General features: G+C 44.0%; 1 protein-coding gene across 2 annotated transcripts in view; it reads left to right on the top strand.

Annotated features, from left to right (window-relative positions):
• The first annotated feature begins 728 nt into the window (after nt 1–728).
• Nucleotides 729–21,658, top strand: part of Cd86 (CD86 molecule) — a 68,475-nt gene continuing 47,545 nt past the window's right edge. Inside the window, exon 1 of one of the 2 annotated variants that reach the window (XM_015994579.2) lies at nt 729–868. In XM_015994579.2, coding sequence (XP_015850065.1) covers nt 855–868 — 14 coding nt within the window. In that variant the 5' untranslated portion in view covers nt 729–854. The remainder of the gene's footprint in view (nt 869–21,658) is intronic. The other variant, XM_076548817.1, reaches the window with a different exon arrangement.

Below are 21,658 nucleotides of genomic sequence, written 5' to 3'. Positions count from 1 at the left end.
GCAGAAGAGTGGAAAGAAAGAATGTAAGAGCCACGAAAAAGGCCAGAATGTTGTGGGCATGGTGTGGCTGCTGTCATCTAATTAGAGTAGCTCACCCCACACTCTCCCAAGACTGGGCCCACTAGCCTTCTATCATGGAGATGATGGGGGAGGTCTTATGAGTTCATGAGTTCCACAAAGCTATTTTCCCCCCAGGGATATAATTGGTTAATAGTTGCTGCATCGGGTCTCTTCTGTGGTGGTAGGGGGTCACTTGCCTGTAACTTGCCAATGTTCTTATACAAAAACCCTCATCCATGCTCTTTTAAATAATTCCAATTAAATTCTATGTTCGAAGAAAAGAAGGAGGAGGAGGAGAGGGAGAAGAAGGGGAGGAGGGGGAGGAGGAGGAAGAAGAGGAAGGAGAAGAAGAATTCACCTCATAAATTTTGCTTCGGCACATTGAATTCTGAGTTTCTAGACAGTGCCTCTCTTCGTTCAGAGAAGGCAATTTTATCTTATGTGGTTTCTGCTTTTTTCTTTTTCCTGTGTACCTATTGATTTCACAGTGTCTTGGGCTTCTTAGTTTCATTTGTACATCATGTCTGGAACTCAAGATAACTGAGTTGTTTTTAAAAACTCAAGATTTAGACCCAAATCAAATAATCTACAAAGCAAGGAAAGGGTTAAAAGATCTTCCTCAAGTCTAAGAAAAGAGGAAGAACTCTTAAGAAAAAGTCAACGGGTGCACAGTCATTGCTGAGGAAGGCAGAGGAGGGAGCAGGACGTGTTAAGAGCGGCTCTTTGGGCGCCGCTCAGGCTTGGACAACCGGACTCGCGGTGGGCTTGTTCCAGAACTTTCAGACGCACCTAAGATGGATCCCAGATGGTAAGCGATTGCGTCTACCCTTTGCACTGTGGCTTCTGGATTGTGACCTCAGTGGGAGGCTGAGTCTGCAGAGGGTGCGCTCATCTCTGTCCTTCCTGCCAGCTGCCCTTAGAACGCTCTCATTAGCAAGGCATCTATCTGTGTAAGGGCCCAAAGTGAGAGCCCCGAGAAGGGAAAGAGCTATTGATGTGAAAAGCTTAACTGGCTCCCACATCAGGAAAGCGTTCCTTTTCTCTTTTTCCTACAATGGCTCTTTTTCTTAAGTCTAGAATGGGTTTTTTAATGTCTACATAAGTGTGAGAAATGAGAGGAGGCGGATTTTTTTTTTTTTTTCGATACATCAGAGTTAGTTTGGTCAAATAGAGGCCAGGCAAAAGAAGAGACGCCCCCCCCCCCCAAAAAAAAGCAGTTCTGTGAATGTGTGGGTTCCACATCTATGGACTCAGGGGGCCAACTGTGAGCATCTTTCCATTTAAGATAGAGATGTAGCTAGCCTACAGCTGTCTTACACTGAACAGGCACAGAGCTTCTGTGGTCGGTCATTTACATTGTATAAGCATTGTATGTAATCTAGGGATAATTTAAAGTATGTGGGAATATGCAAATTACTTACTGTCTCTCTTTTTATTGGGGACTTGAGTATCTAAGCCTTTGGTCTTTATGAAGAATATTGGGGGTGACTGTATAGCAGAAAAAAAAAAAAAGAAAAACAGAACAAAACAACCTAAGACACAAACAGGGATGGGAGTAATTCAGTTACCCAGTGTCTGCGGGATGCCTGGTACGCTGTGCACTTCACTGGTGTATCATTTTATTAATGTTACACTTCACGGTGGTGTCCAGACAGACAGTATCAGTATATTAATGAATAGCTGAGCTGAGAGAAGGTAGATAACTCATCCAAGGCTGCAGAGGTCCTGAGGATGGAAGTAGAATCCTTCTTGCCTAATTTACTGTGGTAGCTTCCCAGGGCACAGACATCCTGGAGGGAGCCATGCCTACCCTTCTCTTGCTGGGGCAGCCGGAAGCGTCATCATTTGTTAGCCTTTGTAATTTGTTACTGCGCTTTGATTTTCGCTCGTGGACCCAACATTTCCTGGTTTTAGAAGGGCCTTTGCTGCTTTGGTTTCAGAAGAGTAGAGATAAATTTCCAAGGAAAAATTACTTTCCTCTCTAGAATAATTTTTAAGTTTCATATATATGTGAAAAACTTACAGAAGTGAGAGTTTTCGGGGAGCTGCAGCAGTGAACCTACTGGCTTGTGCTGGCACTGTCTGCAGATGTCTACAGGATCCCAGGCCGTGGTCTGTACGTTCGGGTTGAAGCTGTTCTTTGTTTCAGTAACCCCAAGCCAGTTATGAGCAATAAACAGTGTTGAATCTTAGCAGAAATAAAAGTGATGCAAATCATAAGAGTAAATTATCAGTTTTCCTCTGTCGAGGTGGCAAATGTTACATTTCAAAATCAAGAATTCCCCCTGCTACTAAGGAGAGAGGGATATGTACCTATATTGCCCCCTGATGGTTGTGTACCCCTGGGTAATAATCTGATGAAACACACTAGCTATCCTTTAAGTTATATGCTGTCTAACAAAAGATGGTCCACCTTTTAGGATGTAACAATGTATGTTAGTAAAGGTTTGTTGACATGAATATTGTTCATGCCACTGTTTATAATGAGGAAAACCTTAGAAACAATTGTTTAAAAAGAAATGACTGGTTATTTATGAAACCCCCATAATGGAATATCATGAAATCATTTATTTTTTAAAAAACTCTATTAAAGAGCAATCTCTAATGTGCTTAGTTTATGGGGAAAAGCAGAATGCACGGTGCTGTCAAACCCTTTTGCAAATGATACTTGCATACGCACAATATTCATCAGAAGCATGCATGGCTTTACTTTTTACTGTACACTTTTAACCCTGAAGCATGTCTGTGGGAAGAAAATGAAAAGTCAATTTTAAAAAAAAAAGAAACCAATAACTACACTGACTTTCCTGTGTCTCTATTTGTGATCACTCAAAATTTGTGGGAGTGCCTGCTAGGGCTCCAGCTTTTTGTTTTGAATTATGTTTTCTTGGTTTTGGTGGTTGCTGTGTATTTGAATACCCAGCCCCCACATAGACACATCTTCTGGCTGTGGGCCTTGGACACATTGCTTAACCATTCTATTCTTCAGTTGCTTGCCTGTCAAATGTGGCTGATTGACAGTGAAGTCACATGTGGTTGTGAGGTTTAAATGTGATAGTCTATATAAAGTACTTAGAATTTGCTTTCGTAAGAACTCAGTAATTACTGTTATTAGTCATTTTATTGTTACTGTTATGGTTAAGAAACAGAGGGGGAAATTACTTCTCAAAGATTAAGTAACCATATAATGACATTCTTAGGAATAGAATTCAGGAAGCTTGATGTTCTAAATCCTGTCTTCCCTCCCCAAAAGTGTCCCATGTCCTTGGAGTTTGGTAGGACAACCCCAGCTAAATTTCTAGAGGGCTGAGCTGAGGCAAGCTGTGCCCAAAGACAGCAGCAGCCCTGTTGAGTGGCTGGTTCCAGTAGGAAGATAAACACTGGGAAAGAGAGCAGAGGGTTAAGTCGAACTCAGGGAAAAAGCATGAGCAAAGGATTAATGGAAGACAGGAAACGACTCAGAAACTAGTCATGGCGGCATCAGGGAGGAAAGGACTGAAATCCATAGGATTTGCTTGTTGGGGTTTGTTTTGCTGTTGTTGTTATTTTTGTGGTTTTTTGTTTGTTTGTTTGTTTTTTGTTTTTTGTTTTTTGTTTTTTGTTGTTTTTTTTTTTGAGACAGGGTCTCTTTACATAGCCCTAGCTGTCCTGGGACTGACTATGGAGACCAGGCTGGCCTCAAACTCACAGAGATTGACCTGCCTCTGCCTCCTGAGTGCTGGGATTAAAGGTGTGTGCCACATACCAGGCTTTGGTTGGGTTTTCTTATTTGTTTGTTTGTTTGGATTTTTTTAACATGTGTTGAGGCTGCGGAAGGGAGAAGATATAAGTGTGTGGTGGCATCCTTCCTAATGGAGGACATAGGGATGGAGTGAGTTTGGGGCAAACAGAGAGAGGGGACATACAGTCAGTTCATTTGCTCATGGGGAAGTTGAGCAGCTAGACGGAGATGCCTACATTGTACCCATGCCAGTGCCCAGCCCAAGAAAGGTTTGGACCAGGGTGGGCATTGAGAGTCCTCAGTATAAGTACAGCTGGTAGTTGAAATTCTCATATGGGTGAGTTCTCAGGGGAAAAAACTAGTGGGTTTAGAAGTCCAGGGTGGAACCTGGAAAACCTTGACAGGGAAGAGGATCAGAAAGAACAGTCCAGAATAAACACAGAGGAGGGGCTGGGGAGGTGGAGTAAACCAGGGCAAAAGTGGTAGGCATTGTGGAAACCAAAATGCAAGAAGGGGGTGTGTTCACGGAGGGACAAAACATCTTGACCAAAATCCTGCATTGAGAAATAGGCACGTGAGCTATCATGGAAAAAGTGACTCCAATGATTATGTTAAGGGTCCTTCTCCCATCTCTCAATCATATGCTGAAGCCTAACCCTTCCCGATCTCAGAATGGGACCATATTTGTAGCTGGGGCTTTTTACAGAAATAAGGTAAAATGGGGGGGGGGGGGGGTTATTAGAGTGTGTCTTCATCTAAGCTTGTAAATAGAGCCAGGGAATTTGGGTAGAGAAACAGACATAGAGGAAGAAAAATAGTCCAGCTAGTCAAGAAAGAGAGGCCAGGATCAGAGACCTCCCTGACAGTCCTTAGAAGGAACCAACACAGTTGATACCTTCATCTGGTACATTCGGCTTCCAGAAGAAGGAAGAAGAAGAAGGAGGAGGAGGAGAGAGGAGGAGGAGGAGGAGAGAGGAGGAGGAGGAGGAGAGAGGAGGAGGAGGAGGAGGAGGAGGAGGAGGAGGAGGAGGAGGAGGAGAGAGAGCGAGAGAGAGAGAGAGAGAGAGAGAGAGAGAGAGAGAGAGAGAGAGAGAGAGAGATTGTTTCTTCATTTGGTCTTTAGCACTCTGTTACCACAACCCTAGGAAAGGAGTGCATGTGGTTAGAGTGCAGAATGCAGCCTGAGAACCTGAGAACGCACTTCGGAGAGATGGGAGAGAAACTTAGAAGGGTTAGGTCATCTAGGAGCACAAAAACATTTCGCAAAGGAGAAGGTAGTCTCGGTGTCACATTCCACAGAAAGGTGAAGTAAGATGACCAGGACTATCCAGAGACTCTCGGTGGCCTTTTCAACACTCTCAGTTGAACAGAGGGAACTGGCCTCAGGGAGCCTAGAACAGGGAGGCGGCCCAGAGGGACGCCTTCCAAAGAAACTTTGATACAAAAATAATGCCTGACACCCCCCCCCCCCCCCGAGCAAACTGCCTTCTGCACAGAGTTGATACATGGTTGGGAGCTCGAGAGATGACCAGCAGTCCAGAGCACACACTTGCCAGACAGCTCACAACCACCTGGAACTCCACCTCCAAGGGAATCTACCTCTGGCCTCTGAGTACTCATGTACCCATAGCCACACACAGATAAACATGATTTAAAATAGATCTTCATTGAAATGACATCAAGTCATCAGCTAGGCCTGAAGGACCCTCTTCCCACATTTACAAGCTAGACAAAGAGTGAAATTGATACTTCTTTTTTAACCCAAAACTTATCTGAAAAGGATTTCAGAAACAAAAGAATGTATGCAGCTACCGTTTCACGTGGTAGATTTTGTACCAACACAGATTTCGGTTTGCATTATGGAGTTTAAAGAAACCTGCTTATCTGAGGCTTCTTGGAGAAAGATTTCGGTGCTCAAGTCTAATTGGAACCTCAGGGAGCGTTGATAGTTTATATCAATAGGCAGACAGAAAAACCACAATAGAACTGGAGACACAAGTATGAAATTGTGTGCTTGGAAAGCTTTGAATCAAAAAGAATCCATGGCCGGATGTGGTGGCACATGCCTTAGCCCAAACACTTGGAGGCAGAGCAGGAGGACCTCTGAGTTGCTGGACACTCGGCTCTACATTGTGAGTTCTAGGCCAAACAGGTCTATGTAGTGAGTGAGACCATTTCAACGAAAGTCCAAAATTAGGATGGAGAGGTGGCTCTGGGGTTAAGACTACTTGCTGCTCTTTCAAGAGAACTGAGTTCAGTTCCCAGCTTCCACATCAGGCAGCTCATAACTCCCTGTAACTACAGTTCCAGGGAATATAACAGCCTCTTCTGGCTTCCTTAAAAGTACTGACACACACAGGCAGCTATATACATATTTATACATAAGTAAGCTAAAATAAACTTTTTAAAAGGGAAGAGTCTGTACAATAGGAAACCATTGTATAAGCAACCTGATTATCATAGATCCATATAATTCAGATTCAAAGTAATCAGATTTAATGAGAGTAAAGATCTAACAAAAATAAAAATGAGTGAACATTTAGTTACCTGAACTAGTTAGTAAATGATAGCCTGGAACTGGTAAAACTGGGGAAACCTGTAACACTCAACTAACCAGAAGGTAAACCTAGTTTGTCATCCCCATCTTACAGTGATTTTCAACCAACTAGACAAATGTTTATCAAGAATCTGAAAGCACCAGAGGAAATACAGACTAAATGGATGGTGTTTTATTTTATAGTCTAGTTGGAAATAGAAACAACAATTATAAAATGGCTAAAGAAACCCAATGTAGTTAATTATTCAGTAGGCAAGCGCTCTCTTTCTCTCTCTCTCTGTCTCTCTGTCTCTGTCTCTGTCTCTCTCTGTCTCTGTCTCTCTCTGTCTCTCTCTGTCTCTCTCTGTCTCTCTCTGTCTCTCTGTCTCTCTGTCTCTCTCTCTGTCTCTCTCTCTCTCTCTCTCTCTCTCTCTCTCTCTCTCTCTGTGTGTGTGTGTGTGTGTGTGTGTGTGTGTGTGTGTGTGTGTGTGTGTGTTTTAGGTAGGGGAGCCTAGGCTTAGATCCTCCTCTCTCTACCTCTCAAGGGCTGGAATTCCAGGCCTGTGTTACTATGGCTGCCTCTACTCACTCATTTTTTAAAAAAAAAAAAAAAAAAAAAAAAGACAGAAAGTTCATCTTACCAAAAATTAAATAATTAGCAATCAAACACTATGAACACATTTTCATTTGTCAGCCAGAACAGTAAAACAAACAATCCAAAACATATAAAAGGAGATTCCTCCAAAGAAGAGTATAAATGACAATTTACCACATAATGGGATGATCAGTATTATTAACTGTTGTTGAAATGAAAGTTGGAATCACAGCCAACTATTACCACATTCCTATGAGTATGTCCAAAAATTAAAACAATAATAATAATAATAATAAAACCAATGGCCCTACCAGTGCTGGTAGCATGCAGAGAAACAGGATCATTCTGTTTTGGGGAGTGTTAAAATGCTACAGGCCCTCTGGAAATATCTTTGGTGGTTTCTCACAAAAATAAACATACTCCTACCGAATAACTGTGATTGCAGTAATTGCCATTTATCCCAAAGAAATGAAAACCTGTGTTCCCACAAAAACTGGTACATAAATATTCACACCAGCTTTATTTATAGTAGTCAAATACAAAAAGAAAAGAAAATAAGAAAGGAATCGAGGCAAAGAAACAACTCTCAGCGTGAGTAGTTAAACAAACTTTGGTACATATACACCATGGAATAACACTAAGTTATAAAAAGGGATGAACTATTTTTACACACAAAAACTCCGATGAATCTGTAAGGAATTACCCTAAGTGAAAATGCCAGTCCCCAAAAGTTACAAGCTTCTTGTTCCACTTACCTGCCATTGCAACAGAGACAGAGACCAGATTGGTAGTTGCTATGGTTATGGTGATGTGGAAAGTTGAAGTGCGGGGCTACTGGGATACCCAGTTATCAAAGGTCAACACGGGATACTCACGGGGGTAGCATCATTCTGAATCTATTAAAATATTTTATTATTATTATTTTAAGTGTGTGTTGGGGGGTGGGGGTGGGGGTGGGTGTCTGTGTGTGTGTGTGTGTCTGTGTGTGTGTGTCTGTGTGTGGGTGTCTGTGTGTGGGTGTCTGTGTGTGGGTGTCTGTGTGTGGGTACGTGGACATGAGTGCAGGTGCCCGAGGAGACCAGAAGATAGAGTTGGATCCCCTGGAGCTGGAGTTACAGGCAGTTAGGAGCCTCCTGACGTGGGTGCTGGGAACCTAACTCAGATTCCCTGCAAGAGCAGTACACACCTTAACCACTGAGCGATTCTTCAGCTTCTTGTCCCTCTCAGCTACTTTTCCAGCACTATGCCTGCCTGCCGCCTGCTCCCTGCCATGATGATAATGAACTAAGCCTCTGAAACTATAAGTGAGCCCCCAGTTCAATGCTTTCTTTTGTAAGACTTGCCTTGGTCCAGGCACTTTGGTGCACACTGAAAAGACACTAAAGATGGGCAAATCTGGTTCTTTCCTCCCCAGTCTCTTGGATGGCAAATAGATCAAACCCCGAGCTCTTTTTAGAAGAGTGAATCCTGCAGATTTCCACAGGAGTGTGAAGGTGGCTGTTTTGCATTTGTCTGTGGGCAGTATCATGTCCGACATGAACTCTGCTGGGCTGGTGTAGAACAGCCACAGGCAGTCCTCTGCTAAAATCCTAGTGGCATCACCTTGGAGAAGCACCCAGCTCCCTTGGGGTCCTCCTCTGTACAATGAGGTTCATAGTACTTAGCGTCATGAGGGCTGTTAATAATTTATGACTTTGAGAAAGAATTTAAGAAACATAGTCTTTAACATCTGTTTTGTCCTACATTTTACATTTAAGCCATGAATTTAATTTAAGAAAATTAAGCTTTCTTTAGCTCTATTCTTCTTAATTAATAATTATTTCTATCTTCATTTTGTTTTTCATGTATGAGTGTTTTTCTGGCATGTATGTCTGTGTGCATGCATGTCTGGTACCTGCAGAAATATGAAGAAGGTCTCAGATCCCCCGATATTAGAGTTACAGACAGTTGTGCAAAGCCCTGCTGCATCTACAAATTGAACCCAGGCCCTCAGTAAGAGAAGCAAGTGCTCTCAACCATGGAGCCATGTCTCTAGCCTCCCTTTTATTTTTTATTTCGTGTTTATTTGTGTGTGTGTGTGTGTGTGTGTGTGTGTGTGTGTGTGTGTCTGTGTCTGTGTCTGTGTGTGTGTCTGTGTGTGTGTGTCTCTGTGTGTGTGTGTGTGTCTCTGTGTGTGTGTGCCCCTGAGGAGGGCAGAAAATGTTGTTCCTCTAGAAGGGCAACAAGAGTTTTTACCAACTGAGCCACCTCCCCAGAACCCAGCTCTTGTCTCTCCTGATGAGTTCTAGGAAATGGAATTCTACCTGTAACCTAGAAGTCACAGACAGTTGACCTCCTAGTTGTAGACATGAGGGAAGGCTAAATGCAGGTGAATATGCTGAGCCAATCCACAAAGCCCCCTAAACTTCATTTTATGTAAGGTAGAATGCCCAAAACATTGAAATAAAATCCTGCCCCATCATTGGTCACCCTGTAAGTATCTTTTCAAGAATTGCTTATGAAAATCTGCTTTTATGCCTTTGGGACTTCAAATATTTACATCCGCCTCTCGGTTTCTTTGAGTGTTATATTAGGGTTGAACCTAAGGTTCTATGCATGCTAGATAATCACTCTGCTGTTGAGCTCACACCTCTAACCCCTTTTATAAATTTTAAGACAAGGTCTTGCTAAGGCTGACCTCTAACCCAGGCGAATCTTGAACTTGTAACCTTTCTGCCTTAGGGCTTCAGGTATCTGAGATGATAGGCTTACAGGTATGTGCCCTGTGTTCAGCTCTCTGCTTCTACCTTGTAGTGACTGGTTTGAGCATTAGTTTCTACGGTTGACTATACTCACATTTCTACTTCTAATTCCAGAAGATACATGAATGACCATTTTATTTACTATAGAAATGCTTATGTATCTTATTATAACTTCACCTCCGTGGGAGCTCATTAAGTCACGAGAAACAAAGAAACAGATTTATGCACAGAAGTGAATATCACATCATTACTTAAATATAATAAAAACTAAGAATCAACCTAAGTGGCTAGTAGTGTTTGATGATGGGTAAATTAGTCATGAAGCTGAAAGTAACATTGTAGTAACAGGAGATGACACAAGACTTTGTGATGCACATACAGAAGCAGCAATTATGTCACAACTCAACATCTGCTTCTAGACTGTGCGGTTATGAGAAAGGGATTCTTGGACAGCAATTGCCAAATCCACAGTAAGCTGACATCATCCCGCTAAACCCAGTACAACGGAGTTTAAAGCAGCCTTGTGGTCAGACAGGAGAGCTGGCTCATCAATTAAGAGCACTCGCTGCTCTTCCACAGGGCCTGGATTTGCAGCACCCACAAAGTGGCTCATAGCCATCTGTGACTGCAGTTCTAGCAGATCAAACACCCCCTCTGACCCCAGGCACCAGGCACAAGTGGTACACAGACATCCATGCAAACAACACACCCACACATATAAAATAAAATAAAAATTTACATGTAAAGTTGTAGCAGGAGAGTTTCTCTCCAGCTCCTGCCAAGCCCCGGCAGTCCCACAGCCCATTTATAAGATAAACATACAGACGCTTATATTATTTAAACTGTTTGGCCTAATGGCTCAGGCTTCTTGTTATCTAGTTCCTATATCTCAAATTAACCCATATCTATTGCCTATGAGTTGCCACGTGGCTCATGGCTTACCAGTATCTTACATCTCACTTTTAAACAAGCTGTTGCTCTTTAAAAGTAGTATCAACAATCTACCCTTTTATCCTATCTATATCCTATGATGAAATTGAGCTTCTACACAGGATGGCTGTCTGGGACCCTGAGGTGCTGGAAGTGAGTGTGTGGGTCTGTGGTGTCTGTCTAGCCCATGAGGTGTGAAGGGTGGAATCTGCTTTACACCTGCCAGCCCAGCCCGCCCCTCCCCAAACTAGACTCTACACTACTGTCCTGCGTGTAAGGACAAGGCAGGACAGCCTGGCCTTGCTTTTCGGGAGTCAGAAAGGTGAACTTCATAAACATTTGACGAAATGCCCTGACTTTTACATAATGGCTCACTCGGTGTCTGGAAGGGCTTGGTTTGGCCTCTGATACCAGTTTCACTTTGACCTCCTGACCTCTGTTGGGGCACCAGGGATTCGAGGGAGAACCAGGCAAGTGTGAGGGGCAGGAGATATAATAGAAAGATATTACAACAGGTGAGCAAAGACTGTGGTGAGCCAGAGTCGGAAAGGAGGAGGCTAGGACTCTTTGCTTATTCATTTACTCAGGAATGTTGCAGACATGAAGAAGAAATAAAGAAGACAGAGAAGCTACTGCCACTCGGGGTAAGGGGGGCAGCGAATCGCTGCAGCTGACAGCTCTTAGTCTCTGGCAGGAGTAATGTCACAGGATATTATATCATGCTGTCTTGTTTCACCTCCATAACTGCAGCTGGTATTGTCCTAAATACTTCACGGGTAAAAATTTAGACTTCATCATCACAAAACTAACAGAGCCAGTCTGACTCCAGACCTTGGCTCTGAACAACTATCTACCCACATGTTGTGGAACATTGGTGTGTGTGTGTGTGTGTGTGTGTGTGTGTGTGTGTGTGTGTGTGTGTCTATGTCTGTGTGTCTGTGTCTATCTATGTCTCTGTGTCTGTATGTGCCTGTATGTCTGTCTCTGTGTGTGTCTGTATGTATGTCTCTCTGGGTATATGTGCCTGTGTATGTGTGTGTGTGTGTGTGTGTGTGTGTGTGTGTGTGTGTGTGTGTGTGTCTATGCCTCTGTGTCTATATCTATGTCTGTGTGCCTGTGTGTCTGTGTGTCTGTATGTCTGTGTGCCTGTGTGTCTGTCTATGTCTGTGTGTCTGTGTATGCTGGGGAAGGTTACTTCTAACAGCACAAAAGATTATGATTATATGCAGAAATTTGAAATCAGGGCTTGGGAAATGGCTTCATGGGTAAAATTCCTGCTGCGCAAGAATGAGGAGCTGGATGTGATTCCCAGTGACCATGTAAAGCCAGTCATGTTGCGCACCTGTAACCCCAGTACTCGGGAAGCAGAGGCATGTGGATCCTAGAGGTTCCATGGCCATCAGTCTAGTGGGGTCAATGACCTCCAGCTTCAGTAAGAGAGCCTTCCACATGCACACACATACATGCACACACAAACTCGAGTGCTCATGTACACAGGTACACATACCCACACTATGGAGTAAGTGATGTGCAACATGCTCTGATGACCAAGTGTTAAAGGCAGGAGCCCAGAGAGAGCCAGTAGTCTTGGACAGGAAGAAAATTAGAAAAAACGTTAGAAAGTAAAGGCCACAGCCTGAGAGTGATCCCCCAATCATCCAAATAGCAAAACAAACAAAAGCCTTCATCAAAATTAATAGCCAATATTTTTGTAATCTGGAGAGTCTGCATAAGCCTGAATCCTGCTTTTTCCTGAAGAATTCGAGTGCCTGTAGGCTCAGGCCACATTTCCCACGGAGGATGCAGCCAATCAGCAGAGGCAGCCCGCTTTTGGTGGAGACCAGAACTCCTCCTCCTTCTCCTCCTCCTCCCACATGACTGTATGACCCAGACTTTCCATACCCGCATCTAAAAGCCTTCGTGTAGAGAGCAGAAATAGCCACTAACCAGGGCAAAGCAGGCAGGAAGTCTGTCAGAGGCAGCCACCGCACACACATCAGGATCTTGTCAGCCCACCTCCTCCAGGAAGCCAGCCAGGTTCTTCTCATCTGAGATCTCTGCCCTGGAAAGAGGGAAGGGAAGAAGGAAGTGACTTGGGGTTGGAAGGGGACTAGATTGAGAAGTCAGTGGAGGAGATGAGAACTTGAGAGGAATGGAGAGTTGAGAGAGCAGAGGACAGAAAAGGGAACATGCCCGTCCCCTGGCTGATCCCTGGTTCTGTTTCCAGGGCTCTCTGGCTTAAACGTTCATGACTGTCAGGGAAAATAAAAGTCAGAAAAGAGGAGTTTAGTGGGGGACCCAAAAGCCAGCATTATTTGTTTGTTTGTTTGTTTGTTTGTTTGTTTGTTTGGGTATTTTTGGAGGGTCTTATTCAGTACAGGGGGCCTCAGGGAAAATATTTCCTCAGATCAAAGGAACTTTGTACAGATGGTTAACTTCTCTGAGCTACAGTTTCTTTGTTTGTTAGAACGCTGAATGGAGCCGGGCGGTGGTGGCGCACGCCTTTAATCCCAGCACTCGGGAGGCAGAGCCAGGTGGATCTCTGTGAGTTTGAGGCCAGCCTGGGCTACCAAGTGAGTCCCAGGAAAGGCGCAAAGCTACACAGAGAAACACTGTCTAAAAAAAAAAAAAAAAAAAAAAAAAAAAACCAGAACTCTGAATGGTTCCAAACTTCCAGGGGATAAGGAGAAAGTGAGCAAAATGCTGAGTGTCAGGTGTGTGGGGGAGTGAGATGGAGCCCCTTGTTCCTGTGATGCCCAGGGTTCGTGCCAAGAACTTTCTATGCTTGTCACCCCCAAATCCTGGCAGCCACCTAATGGGTTAGATCTTTTCCACCAGTGGAAAAGTAGAAGAAAACCGTGATTCAGCTGCCAGCTCAGGCGACACAAATAGGAAGCAGAGTAAAGGCACTCACTCGCAAAGTGTCAAGCCATTCAGCATTCACATTATATTAAAAAAAAAAAAAAAGTGTGCTGGCATCCTTCTGACACCCGTCATATAGCATGATCTGCTAGAAGTTAAAATAGATTCAATTCCATACCCTATTGAATATTTGAAGTCACGGGCCGTGTCGCGCTGGCAAGGGGGCTAACATCCTTGAAACTCAGTTTCCTCCTATGGCAAACATTTCACACTCATTGTGAAGATTTGATAAAGAACTGTAGGCATAGAGTAACAGCAGAAGGCCTGCCTCACTGGTTGACAGATCCTGGTTTAATCAGTAGGTACACCGAGCCACACTCCAAGTAGATACACTGAGCCACACACTGAGTAGATACACTGAGCCACACTCCAAGTAGATACACTGAGCCACACTCTGAGTAGATACACTGAGCCATACTCTTGAGTAGATACACTGAGCCACACTCTGAGTAGATACACTGAGCCACACTCTGAGTAGATACACTGAGCCACACCCCAAGTAGATACATTGAGCCACATTCCCAACTAAGTGTCAAGTACCATGAATGCAAAGGGGAAAGAAATATGGTCCCCACCCCTGTGGCTTCCAGAACAAGAAAATTGAATACAATGAGAAACTGTTGGAACGGGTGAAGAAATAGCGTTGTCTGAGTGTGGGGAAGACACAGGCATCCTGAAAAGAGTGGATAAGGTTGACAGAAAGGCTTCAGTAGTAAAATATCCTTCATTATGAGGGCAAGTAGAAACTAGCCATTGAGGTGCAGAAGGGATTCCAGGCATGAGGCACAGCTTAGGCAACATTAACAAGGGCAAAAGGTCTTCACAGGGCCTGGAGGTCAGAAAACAGTAAATGCGGAGTATAACCATCAGGTAACTTGTACAGGATGATTAATGAAAACAGAAAAGTAAAATTGGATTTAGACAGTGAGCAGCATTGAACGTCTCACTCAGAAGTATGACCTCACTCATGAGGAACAAGGAACAGGTCATTTAAGCAAGGAAGTTGCATAGTCAGAAGACTGATGTCACAGTCCAGCAAGAAGTGATGAGGAATCCAAAACTGGCCACTGATGAATTAGAAGTAGCCGATGAGGAAGAAAGAGAGGGAAGAGCGACGGAACACAATGCATGAGAGCCGAGGTATGAAAATGGCCCACACGCTTCTTTCTGACCACAGCCATCCCAAGGGACCAAAACAAAAACAAGAGGGCACCTCTTTTAAAAATAACCTCTTTTGTTTGTATGCAAATAGGCCAGACACAGTGAAAGTGTGACTTAGATGCTGTGTTTGTCTCCAGGTCTCCAGTCCGGGACACACAATGATCATGTTGGTTTATAAATGGTCCTTCAGTATCTCAGCTCTTCACAGTCCAACCACACCATCCAGTGCAAGGCTCATTTCAGACTGTGTTCAGTCTAAAGAAAGCTCCAAGTGAGGCCCCTTTTCAGAAGTGAGTATCAGGTAGGGTGACGTTTGGTTTTACTGAGCAAATCTCTTCCAAGTAGCATCATATCTGTTAGGATATTCTAGATAAAGGGGTGTGAGGGAATAGAAAGGAGCTATGATCAATAAATAAATAAACAGACAAACAAACAAATAAATAAATGTAAACACCTCAGTGGTCCTACACCACTGACTTGAAAACTAAACCCAGGTGTGTGGGTATGTGAGTGCATGTCTCAAGGGTTCACCAATGTCTTGTGCATTACTTCTGGTTACAAAGATACCACGGTGAAGTGAGCTTTTGGACACGCAGAGGTCCTTCTCCCAGCCCTGTAGTGAAGTGGAAGCTTTAAAAAAAAATCTACTTTTTTTTAAAAAAAACAAGTTTACACATATAGACTGTGCTCTATGTGCCAAGTCTATTTTATTTTACTTTGCCATGCACACCTTATTTTGCACAAACATTTTGCATAAGGTACTTTCATAAATCCTTGGCTTCCTCAAATTTGAAATACACGATCATTTGTTAAAATGTGTTACTTCTGTTATGTATGCTCTGCCCTCCTCTGAAAAGGCAGAAAAAACATGGACCGATGTCTTCCAGCAACTTTGACATTTAGAATATTACCTCATTCAGAGCTTTCTAAAAGAGGGTCCAAGGGAAATGGCAATTTCTCAGAATGTATAAGCCAACAAACAGAGCATTTGGCATTCAGAGCCTGAGTTCCTGAGTTCCCATTTAATGTTCTCAGCTAAGGTTGACAGGAACACGAGTGTGGGATCAGGTACTCAGTTTGAGTTCTAGAAAGCGACCTCACAGATGTTGGTGGTGCATTGATATTGAGTTTTAAATGGCTGTATGTGTTTCATTTGTCACAGAAAGGCTTTATGCTATTTGCCAAAGACAGGCCCTCCTAACTGGGGATGTCCTGGGATGGAAAGAGAGTGGATGATACTGTACAGCAGGGTCAGGACGTAGAATTGTTAAAACGGAGGGCAAGTTAAGAATCCCTCCATCCATCTTGGCCCCACAGGACCTCTCTATGCATGGTCCCTAGCTATTTCAGACGTGCTATGAAGGGAAGCCAGCAGCTCCTGCAGAAGTCAGGTCTTGAAGGAGGGGAAACTTTGGGTTGTGACCCGAACAGCCTAGTTAGAATCCACTTTGTGCTCTCAATATGGTGTTTAGTCTCCAGGATGGTATGCCTGACTGAAACTGAGCATGTTGACAATCTCATGGTGGTCAGCACCTGACCCTGCTGGATGGGCACGGGTCTCCTGCATTCAAGAGGCCCCAAGAGGGTAGGGATCTTCCTTCTCCAGCTCCTCTTGAGCCCAAGACCAGAAATTTCCAATGGTGCAATGGCATCCATAATTGGGAAGTGGAAAATATTGCTGAAATACAAAGGAGTAAAGAGAAATCATACATGTGTACATCTCTGTGTGTCTCTAGAGTCTGCAGTTAACCCCAGTTCCTACGTAATCCTGATAACTGGCCAGCTCCTTCTACAGGGTGTCCAGGTGCCCAGTAGGCAGGCAAGATAGGAAGGATCCTCTGGATGTCTTCTTCCAGCACCCTGGTCTCCAGTGTCCCTGGAGTGAGTGACGATCCCCTCATCTCTCCCTATTATGGTTCTTCTCCACCTTAGTCTGCTTCCCTGACCTATAGTCTACCTAGTTTCCACACACTTCTCAGAAACCCCTGATTCCATTCTGCCATGTCTTTGCTGGACTGTAGCCCTCAATCAGAGCCCTGGGTGATGGGCTCATGGGCTCCTCATCTGCGGCAGCTATTGTCACTAGCCCAGGGTCCACCCAGGCTGAGCTTCTTCATATTCTCTGTTATCTATCACTACATCTCTGCAGACAGGCCAACTCATAGCTCAGCAGCACCCCATGTAGATACCCCCACGGCAACTTTTATCCACTCGACAATGTTTTCATATAATCCCCCTTTAATATAAGGGAATGATGTCTTCAGCTCACATCAATATAGGTTGCTGTTAAAGTTTAGACATCTTTTTTATCAAGTGGTGCTGAGAAGAAAATAGGGTCTTTGAATTCATTTGCAAGCACCCTGTAAATACCCCATGTCTCTTTCTTTCTGACTCCTTCCTTGAGAACGTCCAGGTGAAGTGCGTCCCTGGGTCCTAGGTTTTATGTTCAGAAACTAATAGACTACCTCTGAAGAGATAATAGACCTTGGCTCTTTCCTAGCATGCATGAACGGGGGGTATAAATTTGCATCACGAGAAAGTGAATAAAGGACACTTGGGAGGAAAGTGGCCTCTGTTGGAGCTTGTGAGACAGGGCACCCCTTCCTGCTTCAAGGACTCACTTGTTTGACAAAAATACCACAGATGAGAAATATTGGAAAAGAAAAAGAAAAGGAAACCTCAATGCTTTTAATTATATAAAACATGCTCATGGTATAGACCAAGACTGCATCCCATCCCCCACTTAAAGAGAAAAGAAACCCACTGTGTTTCTAAGAATGTTCCTCCAGACCATAAAAGTAAAAGAAAAAGAAAAAAAGAAACTGGAAACCTTTATTTTTCTTAAATTTATCTGGCCTATGGAAAACTGGATTTTTTTTTCTTTCACTTACTTAAGGAATTGACATAAAAAAAATTCTGTTTCTGCACCAGAGGTCTGCATAAATTATCAAGAGAGAAGCTATAAATACAACATTGGAGATTTTTCTCAGCACTGCTGCATGTGTGGCATTTCGGTGACCAGTGTGGACCATGGGGAAGTGAACCTTGGGACTGTGAAATGAATGCTAATTGACTTTCCCACCAGTGTAGGAGCCTCGAAAATGTCACATCATTAATTTAGTTGCTTTGCCAGGAATCGGTGTGTGTGGTTAGTGTGTGTATATCTTTACATGAATGGACTTTATTTTTAGAACAGTTTAATTTTTTTTAATTGAGCAGATAGTACAGAGAATTCCCACCCTCCCTGTATCTGCCAGGCACCCAGCTTTCCCTATTGTTACCATCTTCTGGTAATAGGTTTGTTAGGACCCAATACATAGATGCTAACACTTTAGTAGTAACCAAGCACACGCTTTAGAAGACTAAGTTTCTCTCTTTGTGTTTTACATGGTTTGGGCAAACATGTACTCCCATGACCACCATTATGCTATCACACACGACAGCATATGCCATCTGTTTATCGCCCTACCTTTGCCCTACCTTGATGGTTGCTCTGGCAACCACCCATCTCATTTTACAGTCTCCATGTGTTATCTTTTTCAGGATGTCATGTTATTGGAATGGTACAGTACGTAGCCTGTTCAGACTGGCTTCTTTACTTAAGTTGAAATCATTTAACTTTTCATCATGTATCTCATATCCTGGCAGCTTGTTAACTTTCATCATGAAAACACATTCAATTACATGGATGTAGAAGTTATCTGCTCACCTATGAAAGGGCATTTTTTTCCATGTAGATCACTTGAACATCTTCTTTGAAGGAAGCTATTTAAGTATTTTTTTTAATTTTAAGATTTATTTTAATTTTTAATTCCATGTATGTGGTCGTGTGTGTGAGCATGTGCATAGGAGTACAGATGCCACCAGAAATATCAGACGCCCCTTAGAGCTGGAGTTCTGGGCAGTTGTGAACTGTCTGACGCCAGTGCTAGGAACTGAACTTGGGCCCTCTTGTTTCCAGTTCTGACGCAGTTATAAACAGGGCTGGCATAGGCCTTTGTGTGGGGGTATTTGTGTGGGTGCTGTCGGTGCGGTTACTAGCCCATATAACAAAAGCATGTGCAGTTTCTTAAGAACTTGCTGAACACTCTTCCCAGCCATTTCTATCGCTGGTGTCCCTGCTGGAAACGAGTGAGCATTCCTGTTTGTCCACACAGTTGCCAGCATTTAGGAGTCTCTGGTTTTTATGCCGTCATCATTTTGACCTGCAGTTCTGTAATGGCATGGTGCTGGCTTTCTTTGCACCTATTATTTACCACCTGTATACCTTCTTTGGCCAGGTACATTATCAGATCTTTTCCCCATTTTTACATTGGGTTGTTTGTTTCCTTGTCATTGTATTTGAAACGCTCTTTGTATATTTTGGATCAGAGCCTCTTCATCGTGTAGGTGTTTTGCTAATATTTTCCTCCCAGCCTGTGGCTTGTATTTATCCCCACTCTTAATAGTGCGTGCTTATGCTTTACTGAGAAAGGCTTCTGCATGTACAGTTACAGTAGCAGTAAAAGGAAAATTCACTGTGAACGTTTCATGTGTTGTCCCAGAGGATAGGAGGGGCATGTTAACTCCCCTAAGTTTCATTAAAAGGGCGGTTAGGTCCTAGGGATGGTGACAGCTGCTCTGCTTTATTAGAGCTTGTAGAGCAGGGCTAAGAGTTAGAGAACAACCCACACTGAGCTACACTGAGTCTCAATTAAGAAGAGTTCAGGAGGAACTGGAGAGACGGCTCAGCAGTGAAGAGCACTGGCCGCTCTTCCAGAAGACCCGGGTTCAATTCCCAGCACCCACATGGTGGTCACATCTCTAACTCCAGTCCCAGGGGATTGGCTCTACACTGTCTCCTGGCTTCTGCAAGCACTGAACACATGGTGCACAGACATACATCCTGGCAAAATATTCACAGACATAAAATAAAAATGAATAAATCTTCTTACTTTTGAAAAAAAAAAAAGAACAGTTCAGGAATTCTGTCCACAGACACATTTTATTGGCCTTGCATGAGTGATATTTTATACAGGGTTTGAACTCTGTTCAGGATTATGAGTGAGTACATGTGAAGCAATCACTTTCCTTATTCAGTGTGTGTGTGTGTGTGTGTGTGTGTGTGTGTGTGTGTGTGTGTGTGTTACTAGGATTGAACCCAGGGTTTTTCACTTTCTGGACAAGCACTTTGTCACTACACTAAATCCTCAAACTTTATTTTCACTTTTTGTTTTGAGATAGAGAGTCTCCCTAAGTTGCTCATACTGGTCTTGACCTCACTCTGTAGCCCAGAGAGGCCTTGGAGTGAGTGTCTTCCTGCCTCCAAAGTATAGAAGCCCAGTTCCTTCCACTCTACTGGTCACCCCAGGGGTTCCTTCCCCCCCCCCTTTTTTTTTCAGCCCAGGCAGAATCCAAGAAGTTTACTTGGTGTCTGATGAAGGGCCTTGCATCCTAGTTTATACTGGTTGCTATGGGGATGTGAGACCCTGCACTTGCAGAGGCCACAGTGGTCTGATGAGTCTGGCGGCCCCCTAAGCTCGCACACACTGATGGTAAGAATGCCTGCTGAGGGTCAGGCAGTGGCGGCGCACACCTTTAATCCCAGCACTCGGGAGGCAGAGCCAGGCAGATCTCTGTGAGTTCGAGGTCAGCCTGGTCTACAGAGCGAGATCCAGGACAGGCACCAAAACTACACAGAGGAGAAAAAAAAAAAAAAAAAAAAAAAGACTATTTGCTGAGACTGCAACCCTGAGCAGGAAATATTGCCTCTCTAGGTGTGAGTCATCCACTGCTCAGGAAGTCATCACCATGGGAGCACAAAGGGAGGGGTACTTGGCTGCCCACTGCTCCTACGGCCCACACACCTCTGCCTTGTCTTCTCTTTCCCTTGCAGTTTAAAAGGAGGAAAAGAGATGCAGGGCCACCCACAAGAATCACCTATCCCGTGGGTCTCCATCACTCATGCTCCCTTGCCCTAGCACACATCTCTGTATCAAGGATGCTCAGAAAACTAATACTCATAAACATCTCAATAAATAATGCTGTTATAAATTTTTATGGGAACGACTTTGTTCTGTATCAAAACCATTTCTACCACCATCAAGAATCCTTTTGGACTATTTTCCACCACAGGCCATGGTGGGCCATTTAGCAAACATAGGGCTAAAATGGGAAACCGGACCTAAATATTTGTTTGGAAGTTCTAAGTGTTTTCAGGTTTCTGGCTCTGTCACACAGACTAGGTCTCAAGTAGGTACTCCCCAGAGGCCGTCTCTTGGGCAGTGATTGGGTGAGGACCTGTGGAAGGCATGCTCCCTGGCCCTGCCAAATGCCGTCTCTGGCTCCTCTCCCTCCACAGCTTTTCCTTGCAGCCTTGGCTTGAGCTGCGAACATCCCTGGGAATGAGGAAGGAAGTGGAGTAACCAGGCAGAAAGCAGCTTCCCAAGGTTCCAGTAACTTCTTCCCCGCCAAATGCAAGGAACCGACCATTCAGATCAGCCCCCTGCCCGTGTTCTGCTTGATTAGCCACCACCCCTGTGCCACCCTATTCACCCTCGCCTCTGACGACGGGGATGGGAGTCAGGGAAGACTTTTGATTGGCTGAGAGCTGGCCCTAAACACTGACACATAGACAAGAGGGGGCAGAGACTTGACCCAGGGTGTTCAAAGGAAACCATAGTCAGCCAGCCCCGTCACTGTGTCCAGCTGAGCGAGCTTTGACTAATCTAGTTCTAACTAGGAATGCTAGTTCTACACTGCTGACTTTACTCTGCTAGAGTGCATGTTACTCTCTCTGGGAGAGGGGGCTGGCAGGAAGGATGCTGTTGACTGTGGTCCTAAAGACCACATAACCCATGGAGAGCAGTTAGGCCAGAGTTCTGGTCATTGGCTGGGAGGAGGAACTACTGAGGGATTTTGCATCTGTTTTCAGATCATCTAAAAGAGTCCAATAATATATTCTAGGATGTAGGATAAGGCATCTAAATAGTATTTTACAGAGCCAGAGCTCA

Source organism: Peromyscus maniculatus, chromosome 12 (genome assembly GCF_049852395.1).
Source record: "Peromyscus maniculatus bairdii isolate BWxNUB_F1_BW_parent chromosome 12, HU_Pman_BW_mat_3.1, whole genome shotgun sequence".
NCBI lineage: Eukaryota > Metazoa > Chordata > Mammalia > Rodentia > Cricetidae > Peromyscus > Peromyscus maniculatus.
This window is presented reverse-complemented; position numbering and strand designations above follow the sequence as displayed.